Raw genomic sequence first — 17177 nt, 5'->3', positions numbered from 1 at the left:
TCCACCATGAAGGGTTAATAACCAGGTATGCCAGACATTTATTATCTGAATCAGACTCAAACCTGATTCTTTTAAGATTTCTCACGAGGATAAATTGCCACAGAGACGATTTATGCCCAACCTTTCTCAGGGTCAGAGGCTCGCTCTTTGCTGCATCGGTCGCAGTTTCTCCTCCTGCCAAATTTGCAGAGAGCTGAAACGACATTGATAAGGGGCAACGTAAGACTCCTGACTATTCATATTATTTTATCCACTAGCTAGGACTGCATTTTTTTTAAAATATGTAAGATTGTGCATAGTTATTTGAGTACACTGTTTACTAAAAACAGTGTTGTGATGAACAAAAAATTCATTTTATCCAGCTGTGTGATTTCTACCTTCCTGGTTTGGCCAATGCATATCAGAAAGAACTGGCTATCTCTCATCCAAGTTCAAGCTACAGAGCATTTCAATGCCTCACTTCTTGTGCTTCTACTGCCAGATAATTTGTGCCTGTGTTTCTACAGTAAGCCAATCTGATTGCTATGTGAGCCTCTGGTTGCCAACTGCTTCAGATGAAAAATTCCACACCAAAACCATCAAAAACTGCAGAAATCCTGTATGGAATGAAACTTTCTACTTCCGGATACAGAGACAAGTCAAGGTACACAAACCAAAAACTCTCTTCTTCATCAAATGTCTATGCAGCTTCCTTCGGTTTAGCCCAAAACAGGATATCATGTCCTTTAATGCCTTTCTGAGTTTACTTAAGTTCACCTAGCAAGCTGGAGCAAAACAATTTTGGCTTTTGCTGGAATCCACTTCTCTCCTAACAGATATTTATTATTTATATATTAGCAATATAAGCCTGACCTCCTTGGAGAAGGCTAATGGGACCAATGACGGAGTGGTAACACAGAGAAACCATGGAACGAAAATATAAAGCAGCACTATAACAGAAAAACACATCTTTCCCTGAGAGGACATGAACTAATGGCATATCAATGCCAGGAAGCTGCTAAATTGTAGTATGATTAGGATCTTTACTCAGTTTACTGCTGATAATTACACTACACTCAAACACTTATGAACAGGTGGCTGAAAGTGCAAAGCCCAAGGACATAGAAAAGTGGTTCTTGATATGAAGTGACCTCTGTTGCCCCTGTTGATAAGAGTCAATATAGAACTTCTAGCTATCCATATTCCTTCCTAAAAGACTGCATTTTTGGAGAGAGCTACTTAAAAGCATAAAAGGTGAACCAAGAGCAATCTCAGTTCGGCCTTAATTGACGAGACTGGAAGCTGTTTCTTATAAAAGAGATTACACTCATTTTCTTACTCTTCCTTGTGACACTTTGTCACCAATGCTTTTCTATTTCCTCTCTGTAAAGCAGGCACTGTACCTGGAAGAGCTGCAGAACGTCATACATCTTGAGTACATGCTAATGAATTGGACATTCTTCATTTCTTTTCCCAGAATATTCTGGAAATTACTGTTTCTGATGATGACATCGTTCATGATGATGACCATGCAATTGTGCTTTTTGATGTAGCTAAAATCCCCCTTGGAGAAAGAGTGTTTACTACATTCTCACTAAATCCACAGGTAAGAGCTCGGTCAGACATTTAGTACATCTTGATGTCCATTCTTTTCCCTTTGATTAAAGAGGTGTGCTGTCTCTTCTGTCTGTTACCACCAAGACCAGCTTGGTGGTAAAAATGTAAAAAATGTTATTAAAATCTTGGAAATTACGAATCAGTGACAAAATAGACAGCCTTCTCAAATTCCTGTGGGTTTCCTCTGGCACAGATTACAGCCAAATTCCCAAGCCCCAGAGCAGATGCAATTTTAGGGAAGCTTTGCACTTTAATAATTTGACAGAAAATGACAGCATTTATCTAATCTTCACAAAGATTATAAAAAGAAAAACAATACAAGGACAGGGAAACAGCCTGTTTCCACAATATTTTACTAAACCCTAGGTCTTAGCATATCATGTTCAGCACATGGAACCTGGCAGGGAAGAAAGTGTGAAAAATAAAGGTTTACTAGGGAGACTTATAAGCACGAAACACCCTTTGTTCTGCTAGTACAATTGAGATCATCTTTTCCTTGGGGAAGAAAAAGCTGCTTCTGTCTTCTAATGCTGACAATAGCAAGCATGAAACAGAATATTGTTACTCATTAAAACATAAAGAAAACTGTGTTAGCAAAAAATGGTCACTTTGCAAACCTCTGCACATGCTAACTGAGACACTTTTTTGTTTAATTTTCAGAGGAAGGAGGAGCTGGAAGTTGAGTTTGTATTGGAGAGCATGTGAGTAAAACCTCATTATTATGCAAGCAGCAGCTTGGAGTGGTGTATCAGTGCAGGGAAACCTTCTGTACACCCAGTATCATCTTAATAGCCAGGTTCACCCTTTTAGCAAACTTAATGTGTGCATCAGCAAATAATTGTAAGAAAGGAAAATGCCATGATGTGGAGAATGAGTTCACAAATTTTAATTCTCTGACTTTCTCTTAAAATTTATATATTATTGACATAGTTCAGAGTTGGTTTTCTGGGGCTGGTAAATCCCACTACAGTAAGTCTATAGATTTTCTGGAGAGGATTCTCTGGGCAGCTCATGGCTGAGGACAATGTTGTTACCCAATCTGTGACATACCTGTGCTATTAAGGTTGTTAAAAGCACTTTCCAGGTGCTTTATTGCAATTGAAACATTTCTGCTAGGTAGCTATGTGGTATCTAGTGAAAAGGGAGCATACCTCTACAAACAATAGGAAGGAGGAAATAAAAAATAAATAAAGAGAGAAAAAGATGTTTTGTTAAGGACAATATCCAGATTACATTGTTTATAAAATACATATTATTTGTTCTTGTTTTCTAGATGCGGTCCTCCTGAAACCATCATCACAAATGGAGCAATAGTGGTAAATTATTATTTGTTTTGTTCTCTTGTGTTCTTTCCCACATCATTCCTTACCTTAGCTGGCTATGATGACAGTGAGGGAAACATTGCAAGTCTTCATTCTTTACTGATACTTTTTCCTCTTGTGAGCTTTATGTTTGAGGAGGCCAGCATGATCTCAGAGGAGCCTTCAGACTACTCTAATTTTCCCTTGTTCTGTCTGCATCCATTGAAAATTACAATGTGTTTAGCATAGCACCATCTTCCCACGTGACGATGAAGTTAATTCTCACTTTCACCGGGTCCGGCAGAAGTCTCCAACAGAATTGGCCCCCACGTTCAAGCAGTTACCCTTCCTGCAGTGACCCTTCCAACATCTGCCAGCACTGGCAGTGAGATGGCTGGACGAGTAATCTAATTCTCTGTCCCCATCATGTCTATTCTAGTGTCGTGAAGTAGCCTGCCTGGAAGTTCACTTGGACAGCAGGATGAAAAAGAAGCATTTTTCAGGTAAACTTATTAATTTTTTTAACTGCATATTAGTGATTTTACCCTCTCTAGCAATGCCTACAAATTGCATCATCCAAATACTAAGGCTTTAATTGACCATACCGAAGGCAATTTGTAAAAACTATGCAGTAGGGAATGCCACCTGTTGTGCAGCAGGTGTAGGTTCAGGGTTCTGACTTCATGAGGAGCCTTGTGCCAGACTAGAAGAAACATCAGATGTTTGTACAGAAGACATCTAAACCCCAAGCTGAGATCCTGAAAACCTCTGCTGTAGTACTGCTAAACTCTGAAGAAGCTTACTTCCTTAGACTTGGTAGTCCATGGACTTAACCTTCCTCAGGATCTCTGACAGTTTGACTTCTGCATACGCACAGAAACACCTCATTTTTTGCAGGGGTTAGCCACTCAGCAGCTGGCTCCCGCCTGACCCTGATCAAGATCCAGAATCTAGAAGTTCCTCTGCCCACATCCCCTGAGGGGCTGGATCTGGTAGGCAATCTCAGAGCATGCATAACACACACCAGCAGGATTAGCTAGTTTCTTCATATAAATAGGGTCATCTGCTGCAGAGTCAGATCTTATTTTAGGGGACTGAGAACTTCTGTTGCTCATTATTTAGCCTGGGATGAGGATGATTTACAACACAAAGTACCTGGTTGCACTCACTGTGTCATGATGCAACTGCAAGAGAAATGCAGCAGTCTAAAATTCAGTGCCATTCACATGACACTCCCATCCAGCTTCTTGTTCAGCCCATTATAAAGATACAACCACCTGTAATGTTTGGGTCTTGGATCACTTTCAGAAGAGAGCTTTCCAAATACAAAGGAAGAGGAGAAGTGATTTGTTCAAAGATACCTTTTGCTTCTTTTTTTTTTTCCATTTCTCTCTTTTTTTGCAATTAGAAGTAACTTTCTGTGTGCATTTTATCTCATTGTTTTAGAGAATGAGCTAACATTTACAGTGAGAGGATCCTTTGAAGAAACCCAGAGAGTTTCAGTGGGCTGTGACTCCTGCTCCCCTGTCCCAGATCCCACTTTCTTCCACTTTGCCAAATACAAGCAACCCTCCCTGGATGTTGCACTCACAAAGAAGAGGAGGCTTCCCACCTTTGTACGTTCCCTCAGAACACGGTAGACATCACAGACAGTCCTATGATCTGACCTTTACGTGTGAGTGGCCAGCAGGATGAGAACATTTCTGTCTTAACCAAAAAGAACTCCGTGCTTCTTTTCAGTGTGCTTGCATGTCATGCGGAGCAAGAAGGAGCACAAGCGTCCCCCTGACTCTCCCTCTGAAGTCACTCCCCTCCGAGCTGGAAGTAGTCGGCGAGGTAAGTGTTCACAGGCCATGGGGAATCCTTTGCAAGCTTTTAAAAATTGTTGCTGGTCCCCAAGAAGCAGAAACCGAAGACCACTTCTCTTTATATAGAGCCAGTTGTTTTCTAACCTCTCCCAAATCTAGGGTGATGCATAATGAAGTCAAATATTTGGAGCAAAATCAAATGGGAAATTCAGGGGAGAAGGAAGAAGAAGAAAAAAAATGTCTACACTGTTGCTCATGCTCCTTCTATTGTCCATGTCCTTAGCCAGGCTGGAGGTCACTGGGTGCCACTGGGACAGAGGGGTGAGTCTGCAGCCCGGCACACCGCCACGGGAGGCAAAGCCGTGCCACGCTTCTGGGGTGCTCAGCCTCTCTGGCTTCCCCTTGTATCTCACCTTGTTGTGTGAGAGACTTCAGTTTCAAGACCCATGTTTAATGGTGGACCCTTCCAGAGAAGTAAGGCGTAGCACCGCAGCTCTTCTGCTATTTATTTGTGGAGCTAAGTTGTACCAGCGCAAGCTACACCTGAGTTCCACAACAGAGAGAAGATGCAGACAATACCAAAGTCTTAATTTATTAAATCGGTGCACATCTCTGGGTACTAATGAAACATTGAGAGGATAGTCTATCTCCCAATCTCAGTTTATTGAGGTTCAGAGCTTTGTAGATGAGATGATGACCCCAACTCATTCTTAGTGGGGGAAAAGGACTGTTCTAAACAAAATAGCAATATTCATAATTTTACCTTTTTAATTTTCAGCACAGAAAATTTGATTTGCACATTAAGGTGAAAAAATGGTAAGATATCTTATTTACCTTCCTTCTGTGTTTTTCCCCTCAATTCTTTGAATTTGGATAGTTATCAATCAAGTTCCAATCCTTTTGTTACTGCCTGCATCCTGAATGCTGGCTCAGCCTCATTTCAGACTATAAAATAAAATGCATTCAGTACACAGCACAGAGATTTTCGGTGGCCATGAGTTTATGTAACGGGACAGTTACAGTGAGTTAAGAAAAGGTTTTATAAAGAACATGCCAATTTTCTATTGATATTTTGCTGCAATCAAAATTGTGTGCTATGGGCCACTGTAGACACTCTTTGATACCTCTACAAATTGCCAAATACAGATGTTCAATGAAAGCAGCACTTCAAAACTAATTGAAAGAAAACATTCTGTTCCCTGAGGTCAGAGAAAAAACCTAAAAGACCAGAGTGCCTGGTCACTCTAGGATATGAAAATATTTAAACAATAAATGTACCTGCATTTATTTTTTAATGTCTGCTCAAAGAGGTAAATGCAAATTAACTCAACCAAGTGATTGCTCATTTCTAAACCAAGGAAACACATTGTGTATTTTGAGATATGGTTAAGACCTTAGTGAGATTCGTAAGATGAATATGTTACATTATGCAGGAAGTTCTTTTCCCTTACAAAAGCAGGTGCATTGTCTATCGTGCTGTTTATTTTCAGTAAATATGCTATGAGATAGGCATACAGTTTACAACCGTCATTTAAAAACTTCTTTCTTACCACACCTAAGAAATATTTTCATAGCAGCTTCCAAACAGCAACTGTAGTGCTTATAAATATCTATAAATGACTGTATACACCCACACACAAAAAACCATCCGAACATGAAAGTCCACAACTTCAGTCCACGATTCGCAGGCGCCAGTGGAAGTTTGCGCAACTTTGGAAGGCGTGTTTACAAGCCACCTTTAAAACACTGCCCTCTGCAGGCTTTTGGCTGTATGTCTGGAAGGGATCAATTCCGTTACTTGGAGCTATATTTCATTTCAGGCATCTTCGGCAAGGAGAAAAAAAAAAAGAACCTCCCTCGGTCCAAAGGAAGACGTACTGTTGTTCTCCAGGAGCAATCTAAAACATTTCCTCTCTTCCTGCTTTGCTTTATATAGACCTGATGGTGAAGGCATGTCTATTTATGAAGCAGAAGCAATTAAAATTCTGAATTAGACTATAAACATGATGTGAGATACCTGATCCTCTGTTCCAGCCATGAAGACCTAGACGTACGCCTGGGGTTTGACCTGTGTGCCCAGGAGCGGGATTTCATTTGCAAGAGGAAGAAGGTGGTTGCAGCCGCTCTGAAGGACATTCTCCAGCTGGAGGAGGACTTGCAGGATGATGAGGTATCTGAGACATAATTATTCTCTGCTTTCTCCACAACTGAGTGTCAAAATGTAGCATTTGTGTTCGGTTCCCATTTTGCTGGAAACAGTGTGAAGTTTCATGTGCAAGCTGTGGCTGACTTCTTTTCTCTGTTCTCGGAAGAAATGAGTACTCGCAGGGAGCATTGATAAAAACCTGTAGCCCTGTTGCTGCAGGATCTAGCTTTGTGTTGAGCAGCAGTTTGCACAATAATGCAGAGAAGGGCCAGGTGCTCTCAGGACCAAAGCCAAAGCTTCTTTCAGGCCTCACAGTCATCTTGGCCAGATCTAAACCATTGATTCAGCACTTTTCCCCTCATGGTTCAAATTGGACTTTGTTTTGTTGTGCCTTTTGTGCTGGCATTTAGGCTCCCATTGTGTGAGCACAGCATGCTGCCAGTCTGACTTCATCTTCTGCTGCAGCTAGAGCATGCGCTTGCCTGGCAAATGGGAATGATAACAGAAGGTCCAAGGCAGGGAAAAATCAGGTTTCTCTTTTTTTTAGTTATACTCCCATGACTGCAGTGTGAAGCCTGAACTCAGCAGCAGAGATGAAAAATTTTCTGCGTTTTACTCTAAACTGAGTTCAGCAGTGTTTTTGCACAGCTGGACATTTCACACACAAGACCTTGACTTTAAACGCCAGCACTAAGCCATGGGCCATTTCCTTCCCCTCAGATGTAGAGGCACCCAGACCTTCCTGCAGAACAGTCTCCATAGAGCCTCCTGATGATTTGCACAAGAGATGAATTCACCCCAATGCATGGTAGCTATCTTACCTGTTAATGGAGTCAATTCATAGTTACGGATTAATCCTTCTAAGACTACCAGACCCTGGATTTCTGTATCATCACAGAAAGAAGTAATTGCAGCTCACCTGCATACCCAGTTTTCTATGTACATACGTGGTAGGTGGAGTGAGTATGTTTTCTCTTTCCCTCCAGCAACTGTAAAAGGGGATCTGAACTGGTCTGTGCTCTTAAGCCCATCAGTCATGATACATCCAGTTTGGCCTGTGAAATAACTATGCAGTAGTAGAAATCTGCTTTAGCAAACTTCAATAACAGAGAGGTTATTACTACTCACATGGAAACTGTGAGACAGCACCTATGTTTTCTGGTCTATTGCATCTGATAAAAATCTGGTCCAGATGGCAGGAGGTACCATTCCCTCTAGTTTTTTGCTGGTCTGTGTTATTGTTTTTGCAATAGAGCACTGAAAACGTGATGTTTGAGATGATGGATTTCATGTCGTAATGCACAGCTGCTTGGCAGAGGAAACATGAAGCATTTCTTACTCCTTCTATGCCCCATTATTATTTTAGGTTTTTCTTCTCCTTGCAAACTGGTGGCATGCAGCATCTTTATTACTTCATCAGTGCTGTAACTTTCTCTTTTCTAATCAGTGGTGTGTGTCTCCCTTCTCAGACCATGTCACTAAATGCATGTATTTTGGGATTGAACAGGTACCTGTGGTGGCAATCATGACAACGGGTGGTGGAACCAGAGCTCTGACGGCCATGTACGCTCACCTTCTCAGTGTGCAGGAGCTGAATGTCTTGGACTGTGTCTCATACATCACTGGTTTATCCGGCACAACATGGTAAGACCAAGATAAGCAAAGTCTTCATAGGAATTTCCTATATGTGATGTCAAGTACTGATCTGAAGAGTTGTATCATCTTTACTATCAAGAAAGGACTTTCTTTTTCCACTGTGGCTTTTTCTTGTTTCCTTCAGTGGGTATTTGCCAGCATTTGGAATTAATTCAGTCCTGATTAAACATGTGGATGGTACCACACACATGTGTGCTTTTCATGTAAATCAAGGCATGATAACTTTCCCAAAGCTCTGCTTCAGAATTCACATTTTTCCTTGTGTTTCTTTTCTTTTCTTTCTTTTCTTTTTTTTTTAGGACCATGTCAAACTTGTATGAAGATCCTGACTGGTCCCAAAAGGATCTTAAGGAAACACTCAAGGATGCCCGAAAGCACGTGCTCAAAAATAAGTTCTTTACTTGTTTTGCCCCTGATCGTCTGAAATACTATTTGGAAGAGTTGTGCCAGAGGCAACAGGAAGGACATCAGATATGTTTCACGGATCTATGGGGACTCATCATTGAAAACATGTTACATGAAAAGGTACCTTTCTTCTTCAGATTTGCATATTTAGTGAATATAGAGGTGAGGGCAGACAGTAAATCAAAAAATTGTTGAGATTGGAAGGGATGTCTGGAGGTTGTCTTGTCCAACAGCCCTGTTCAAGCAAGGTCAGCTAGAGCTAGCTGCCCTGAACCATGGGCTTTTGAATATCTCCACAGGTGAAGACTCCACAACTTCTCTGGGCAACATACGCCAGTGTCTGACCGCCCCTACAGAAAAGGGTTTTTTTGCTTCTTAGTTTGTTTGCTTTTCAGGTAGATGCCTAAAGCATGTGGCTTGGTGGTATCGTTCTTTGTGGTTGTTGGCTGTATTGTGCAGATCTTAACATCACTCCTGGTACAGAAAAGGTGGGAATAAAGAGAAATAATGGGAAATTTACTGTATGAACAACTTTAAAATGAAATCACATGTAAATATTTAAATGAAAATCCCACTGCTCTTTTAAAAGAGCTGCACAGTGTAACATGGCAAAGAAAAATCACAAACACAAACCCAAAGACATTATCTCTGAGTTGTTAATGGGGTTACATCACTCTGTAAACATTTCCACCAAAAGGCAATGTTCGGGCTCTGTTTTAGTATTCGTGAATATTTCCTTCCCAACGGGCCATTTGTACCTAAGAAAGAGAAAACATTCCCCCTTATAATGCAAACAACTCCACCCACATCCGCGTTGAGACCCCCGGGGGTGGCTCAGCAGGGAGCTGCCAGCGTCCCTGCGGTGCCACAGCCCTGTCCCCCGGACCGGCACCACCCGAGGGCACAGCCGTCCTTCCGAGGGCTGCTCCAGCAAAGGGGAGCACCCGCAGCTCTCCTTCGAGGAGGATCTGGACTCTGCACCCTCTCAAGGCTCGGCACAGCCCTTTCCACCCTGCCTGACCACGCGAGATGCTCTGCAGCAGAAGCAGTAAGGGTCAAGGCTCACTGAATATTAGCTCTGTCTGAGGCTTGGCTCCATCACAGGTCCGAGGAAAAGATCATTTTCTGGGCAGTCAGGGCAGGGACTACTCTTTCTGAATGAAATATTTCATGCCAGGAGTGCTTTTCAAATATTTCCAGGCATTTTCCTGAAATAAATGACGTGAATAACAACATTTTCTTCCTACAATTGCAAGCTCAGATTTTTTTCAGCCTATGAACTTAACTTCGGGCTATTTGTGTGCTGAAGAGTTGGGGCAGGGGAGGGTCGGAGATAGAGATGACAGCATCTCTCTGAACTTACCCAGTGGGGAGCATCCTAGTTGGAGTCTGATGTGCACTGCGTTGTCAGAGCCCAGGCTCAGACAAAGTGGGAGGCTCTTTGTGTCATCTAACTGTTCTCAGCTACTGTCCTTCTTCAAAACAGGAGGACTCCCATAAACTCACAGATCAGCAGCAGGCACTAAATCAGGGTCAGAATCCCCTGCCCATCTACCTCTCTCTCAATGTGAAGGATAAAATCAGCGACCAGGATTTTAGAGGTAATAACACTTCAGAATTGCATTTAACGCTTAATTCCAATAGGGTTCAATTTAGGACCAGGTAAAGAAATCAGTTCAATGCGCAAATCCTCTAAAGGGCCAAGCCACCTAAGAATAGAATTTTAATAGTGAATTTTTTTAATGTCTTTGTATATTCAGCTGTATTCAAGATCAAAAGCAGGATAATAGAGGACATTATCACAAAATTACCTGATACATTACCTCAGAAATCTAAAGTTTCTAGAGAAGTTTAGATGTAAGAGGATAATTCACTCTTCATGTTCAACACAATGAAATGTACAGTGAATAAATGTCTGTTTGCAAAGTGTTTTAGAAATGAGTCTGCCTTAACCTGGCCAATATCATATGTTTTATTCAACTAATTTTTGCCTCTGCTGCTGTAATCGGTCTGTCCTGTGCTTTTTCTTTCAGAATGGGTGGAATTCACCCCTTATGAGGTAGGATTCCCGAAGTACGGCGCCTTCATTCGTGCAGAAGATTTTGGTAGTGAGTTCTTCATGGGTCGCCTGATGAAGAAAATCCCAGAATCCAGAATCTGCTTTTTGGAAGGTGATTTGTTGCTCAAAATGTAATGTAATATAATATAATCTGCTCCTGCGCAAATCCCTCTTCTGAAATGAAGCAGTTACTATATTTTTTATCTGCCAGGAGCAGTATATGATAAAATATTAGAATTGATAATAGGTCTCTATCTGCAGGATTTTTTATTTTCTCTGCAATTTTGTTCAGCTGAACAGATTTTCATACATGGTTGTGCTTACTGATATGAGGCCTTTGCCATAGTTATATGTCTTTGTCAGCGACAAAAGTTGTGTAACATTGCCGCTAAGTTAAATCATCAGTCTCTTCTGCAACCCAAGTCTCTAAAATACAGCTTTTTATCTACAGTGTTCCTGTGGCAGCTAACCTGGATTAATCCTCCAGGACAACGCTTCCATTTCAGAGCGCAAATAGCTCATAATATTTACCTTTTTTCCCTCTTGCATAAGAACAGTAAAAGCAGTAAGGAAATCTTTTTTCCCCTTGCAAAAGCAATCTCTTGCCTCATTGTTCTTCCTACTTCCACCAATTGCATAAAGGAAGTTTCAGGGTTTTTTTGAGAAGTTAAGACTTTTTGCTTGTGTGGAGATTTCACCACAGCTAGTGGTGAGGTGGAAAAGGAATCTCTCTGTCCCTGGCTGCCATGTCAAGCAAGGTTCCCAGGTCTCCCCTTCTGTGGCCAGAAATGCCAGCAGGTCACCCATCCCCTTCCTACACCTCCCACCTGGGCACTTCTCTAGAGCAATGCTGGGACACATCTGTTCCCTGCAAATGACCCAGAGTGCCCTCATTCAGACAGCGTTACTTCAGTGACACACTTATTCGAAAGGTTTTCAGCAGCCTCCAGACCCCGAAAAGAGCAGGGACTGACCAGGTGCTGCAGCTCCTCCCTGCGTGGCCGAGCCCACCCTCTGACTGCAGGCTGGCATTGCTGGGTCGGGCGATCGCCAGGCTGCTCGGGTGCAGCTTCTTCTGTCCATCGCTCAGTTCCTCTCAAGAGCGCCAGGTTTAGTTCCGCCGTTTGGAGGGTTCAGGAAGGCACTGTTGCACACCCGGCACATCTCACCATACCAGGTAATGGTGTTTTCTCAGCCTGAAAGATGACTGCACAGAGGGGCAGTCCAGACTGCCACCAAGTTTGCAAAACCTGTTACTAGAGGAACTTGAAAATGTAACTCAGATATGCCTTAAACCCTCAAAAATCAGACGACAAATCAGAAGATTCATACATTTACACTTTCTGTTTTCAAAACTTTTAAGTCAGCTTCCTCAATTTAAGGGATATCAGTGTATGAATCTTGAATGTTTTATAGTTGACAGTTCTGCATGATAATAACTATACCTGTAACAGGATTATGGTAGAAATAAATAAAATGTTTAGCATTGCAAATGCTGAGAACTTGGGGAATAAGAAATGTTGAGGACAGGTGGAAAATATCAAGATGTACTTGACAAAACATTATTTGACACGCAACAAAAATGAATGTGTTTGCAGCTATACTGAAAATGCTTCCCAATCCCAATAAATTAGATTCTTTATATACATTATGGATTCATAGAACAATTCATAAAGACACTCCCTTTTATTTGTGCACTAAGATAACGTAATGAATAAAGTTTGCTGGAGAACGTAGAAGGTACTGAAGGTGATTGCGAATGAAAATGCTTCAGCTCTCTACCAGTTTACTTTCTGTCAAATATATCCTATGCCACAGGGATCTGGAGCAGTGTATTCTCCTTGAATCTTATGGATGCTTGGTACATATCTGTTCATTCAGAAGACTTCTGGCACAAATGGACCCAAGACAAAATTACTGACATAGGTGGGTTATTCTTATGCCATTATGTTATTTTATTGTCTCTCTTTTTTTTTTCTTTCTCTTTCTTTTACCCTCTGTGCTGCTATTCTCTCACTGAATTTTTCAAAGCCACTCTGGAATTCCCTCTTAAGGGCTTCCTGTAATCCACACGGAAACTAGGAGGAAATTCGTGCCATGCATTGCAGTATGGCAATCATTTCAATTGTGGGAGAAAAGAATCCACGGGATCTGTCACGGGGGCGGGGGGGAGAGAACGGCCCTGATACGAGCCATTTTCAGAGAACAAGGGTAAAACTGGAGAAAATTATCCCTGTAGACTAGGAGAGGCTGGAGATCTCCCCTAGTGATCCACAGTCTTCCAGTTCCTCTCTTGGAAGTTGGATTATGGCATGAGGCTTCACAGAAACAAGAGCAATCACGATCCCTGCCTCTCTGGAGGCTACAAAGAACAGATATAAACTTCAGTACTATTGCAAGTCATTCCAAACTAGTCCTAAGGATGAGAATTGCAAAACACACTACCAAATTAAGAAAGATCTGCAGGGTGGGATTTCAAGGAGAAACACACAAGACAGATGTACTACAGAAAAAACAAAAAAGATTAGAAGGAAGAGAAAAGTAGCAAAAAGGGTGATGTATTTTATTTTCTTGGACTTGTAGGGGATAGTTTCTGATTGTTAAAACGAGGAGCTTGCATTTGCTAGTAAGGAGCATTAAGTATGTTTGTGTGGCCTAGAGACTGTGATTGTATGGCTTTTTTATGTGTGTGGCTGAGACATAAACTGTAACATGGAGTAGCAAAGGAAGACAGGATAAGTGCAGGATGTTGTAGTGGATAAAATCATAGAAAAGCAAAGGAAGTTATAGTAGATGAGACGGATTAATTTACAAACAAGGCCTTTACCACTGTGGACTGAGAAGAAATGGATTTTTTCAAAGCTTAGCTGAAAAACTCTGAGATTTGTGGAGATCTTGGAAATAAACCAAGAAAGAAGTCCAAGTTTTGCTGAACATGTTAAAACAAACTATGATTGCACAGACTAACCTCAACAATGAGACCATATAGAAGAACTGTTACTCTTTCTTCTGCAGATGATGAAACCCCATTCCCTGCAAGACCAAATGAGCTGGATACTCGAGTGGTGTGTCCCACTGACAGCTTTTCAGACATTTTCCGAGATGTTGCCATGTTACGTCCAGCAGCTTCAGAAATCCATAACTTCCTGAAGGGCCTCCAGATGAACAACAACTATTTAGAGAGCAAGTTTTCCAAATGGAAAGGTATGGTAATAGCACACTGGTTTTAGTTATACTTTAAACTATTTTTTTGTGAAAAAGGATGCTAAAAAGATGCTTAAAAGATTATCAAGCTGACTGCCTTTTTGTTCTGTTCCTGTCCTCTGATAATATTTGAAACTGTTGATGAAAGCCGAAACTAGCCAGCATGAGAGGCTTCAAAAATAAGTTCTTAAAAGATTCATGAAGCCTGGCAACTGATAGATGAGAAAGACCCTAATTAGTTAACCAGCGAATGTCTGACATGTGACAGCCAGCCAGCCTGCACACTTGTGGCACAGCATTGGTGCCCTCACATGCTGTCTCCTGCCTGGCCACTACTCAAGGGATGTGGGAGGGAGCCCTGTTTTATGTTACCTTTTTAATTGTAAGAAAGATATGACCTTTGCGACAGTATTCCCTGTTACTCTGTTCAGGAATTTGTGTTCAGTCTGGTACCAAATCTTTCTGTACCTTAGTAGCTGTGTGCCTGTTCTTGCAGCGTGCAAGGCACCAAACATCTTTAGTCTTTAGCACGTTGAGACAGTGAGGCACCATTTTAATTTGTTCCATATTAAAAACAAACAAACAAAACCCCTCAAAAAACCTCTCAAAAACCAATGACCTGATGAAAGTCACACACAAAATCAAAGGATGGGATTAACTCTGTTCTCCTGAGCCCCACATTAATCCCTCTTAATTAGAGGAAAGCCAAAGAAATTGCAGAGTAAATAGTGAAAAGAGGAAGCCAATGAGGAACTGAGAAATTACTGAACTGCAGCTATCAGCTATATAGGTAGGTTTAAGACCCAAGAAATCTGAATTTTCTTTTTGTTAATAATTGACTTTCCTCAGCACATCCCTTGCATTGAGCATCTCCTCTGAAAAAAAAAAAAAATGCTTCTTTTCTAGACTGTGAGCTTGACTCTCAGCCCAACCACCTGACAGCAGCAACAGACTACCTCATCCTGATTGATACTGCATTTGCCTTTGCTACCAGTTACCCACCCCTTATGAGACCAGAAAGGAAAGTGGATGTCATTTTGCATTTCAACTACAGTTCAGGTTCCCAGACAGGGGTGAGCCTCGTACATTCTTCTTTACCAATTTCTCTGTTTCATCACTGAGTTCCCAGAATAGCTGATCCTCTACTCATAGAAACTTTTTTTCCCCAGTATCTGGGAAGTGTAAATAAGCTAACATTTTATCAGGGTCACATATATTTATTGAACAGTACCAGTGTTATCAGGAAGTAAGCATTTAGTAAACTGAATCTGCCCATTTTTATGTGTAAATGGGTTTTAGCAGATTTGGAGGCAGTTAGATGTAGAATGAACGAAGCTAAATGCATTTAAAAATTGTCTAAGACTTCTCAATGCAATCAGACGTATTCTTATGCACGGGAAACGTACATTCAGGACGATACAACTGTAACAATAGAAGGGTTTGATGCAGGAGACCAGATATGCAAATAAAAGCAAGAACAGTTTGTATTTAGGAAATTTAAATTCCTTAGGAATAAAAAGTTGTCTAAAGGCATCACTTGTTAATATCCAAATGTGGGATGTAGATTTTCAAAGACAGGCATGTGGACCCAGATCCATCCCATTTAACTCTGGCCTTCCAGGTCTTGGCTCCATATGCAGTCTACATCTAAGTTGGGTACGTGCCATAATCTGTCAGAACTTGGCCCTTACCCCACAAACATTCCAAATTAAATTGGGTTTTGGTCAAATTCAAAATGCTTTCTGTATTTGCTGATGTTTTCTTTTCTTTTGTTTTTCTATTGTGGCAACCAGCCCCTGAAAGAAGCCTCTAAATACTTTGCAAAACGGGGAATTCCTTTCCCTACAAAGGTGCCAGATGATCAGGAAACCCCACAGCTGAAGGAATGCTACATTGTTGGTGAGGAGGAGAGCTCAGACACTCCTATTGTGATATTTTTCCCTCTAGTAAATGACACCTTCAGGGACTACAAAGCACCTGGTAAGTTTACAGTTACCCATCACATTAACAAAGGCAGCGGCCACCTTCTTTCTCTTTTTTGCTGTGCAATATCTGTTTTCAAGTCATGATGTAAACACAGAGTCAGACTCTCTCTTTACTGAGATCTGAACCATATCAAGAAGCTTAAAATAGGTATTTTTTCCTGGACAGCAGAGCAGCAGCTGGGATCAGCCTTTGGCACATATGCCCCTCTTAAGATTTTTTGGTTTTGCTTTTCATAGATAGGTTGTAGAGTTTACTGATGAAAAGTATATTCTGTTTATCTGCAAGTGGCAGAAATTAGCAAGGTTACTTCCTCACGTACTTGTCATTCTTTCCTGTTAGAGAATGCTCTGGGGAATCTAAGGATTTCATTGTTTAAAATAATTTCCAGGCTTACAGTTAGGCAGATAACCTTGAAAACAAAAGTGTGAACTAGCAAAGTGATGAAAATGTAACACCAAGCCATGATGACAGTTTCTCTTCACTTCAGTGAGTCCTACTTGGAAATTTAAAATGAGTTTCAATATTAACCTTGCCAGTCACTTCAAAAGACATGAATTCTAAGGCTTTGGTACCATATTCCACAACGCCACACTATCTCTGTTGGTGCCAAAAGTCTCAGTTATTCCTTCTTCAGACAATAAAATTCCTAACCCATGCTGTGAAAACCCTTATTTTTCAATCACTTCAAAGCCCCCCAGAATACTGAAAACCAGAAGTTCTAGGCTGGTATATGATACATTAAATTAATAACAAAACAAATGCAGGAACTGTTCTCCCAATTGTATTAATTCCTGGCTGTAAATTCCCTTTGCTGAACAAACTAATGGATGAGCTGGCTATGGAAAAACTGCCTGTTCATGGGATTGAACTAATACTTCATGTGCTGTACAATCTAGATTCGGGCTAGGAGGTGGTTCTGAAGCACTCCAAATTAACCTGATCTCTGCCTGTCACTAACAAAAGGCAGACATCCATTCCCAGCCTCCCAGGACTTTCTGCAGCATCCATCCTGCTGC

The 17177-nt window shown here is 41.2% G+C and overlaps 1 protein-coding gene across 1 annotated transcript in view; it reads left to right on the top strand.

Annotated features, from left to right (window-relative positions):
• Nucleotides 1–17177, top strand: part of LOC129207006 (cytosolic phospholipase A2 epsilon-like) — a 36944-nt gene that overhangs the window by 17212 nt on the left and 2555 nt on the right. Inside the window, exons 4-20 of the mRNA XM_054827288.1 lie at nucleotides 507–643; nucleotides 1457–1585; nucleotides 2257–2297; nucleotides 2870–2912; nucleotides 3337–3400; nucleotides 4344–4513; nucleotides 4638–4733; nucleotides 5484–5521; nucleotides 6740–6875; nucleotides 8359–8495; nucleotides 8807–9032; nucleotides 10399–10513; nucleotides 10946–11083; nucleotides 12790–12897; nucleotides 13987–14175; nucleotides 15082–15246; nucleotides 16003–16155. Of these exons, the coding sequence (XP_054683263.1) occupies nucleotides 507–643; nucleotides 1457–1585; nucleotides 2257–2297; nucleotides 2870–2912; nucleotides 3337–3400; nucleotides 4344–4513; nucleotides 4638–4733; nucleotides 5484–5521; nucleotides 6740–6875; nucleotides 8359–8495; nucleotides 8807–9032; nucleotides 10399–10513; nucleotides 10946–11083; nucleotides 12790–12897; nucleotides 13987–14175; nucleotides 15082–15246; nucleotides 16003–16155 (2085 nt within the window). The remainder of the gene's footprint in view (nucleotides 1–506; nucleotides 644–1456; nucleotides 1586–2256; nucleotides 2298–2869; nucleotides 2913–3336; nucleotides 3401–4343; nucleotides 4514–4637; nucleotides 4734–5483; nucleotides 5522–6739; nucleotides 6876–8358; nucleotides 8496–8806; nucleotides 9033–10398; nucleotides 10514–10945; nucleotides 11084–12789; nucleotides 12898–13986; nucleotides 14176–15081; nucleotides 15247–16002; nucleotides 16156–17177) is intronic.

This window comes from Grus americana, chromosome 5, assembly GCF_028858705.1.
Source record: "Grus americana isolate bGruAme1 chromosome 5, bGruAme1.mat, whole genome shotgun sequence".
NCBI classification, from domain to species: domain Eukaryota; kingdom Metazoa; phylum Chordata; class Aves; order Gruiformes; family Gruidae; genus Grus; species Grus americana.
Note: the sequence above shows the minus strand (reverse complement) of the source record. Positions and strands in the feature narration are given on the sequence as shown.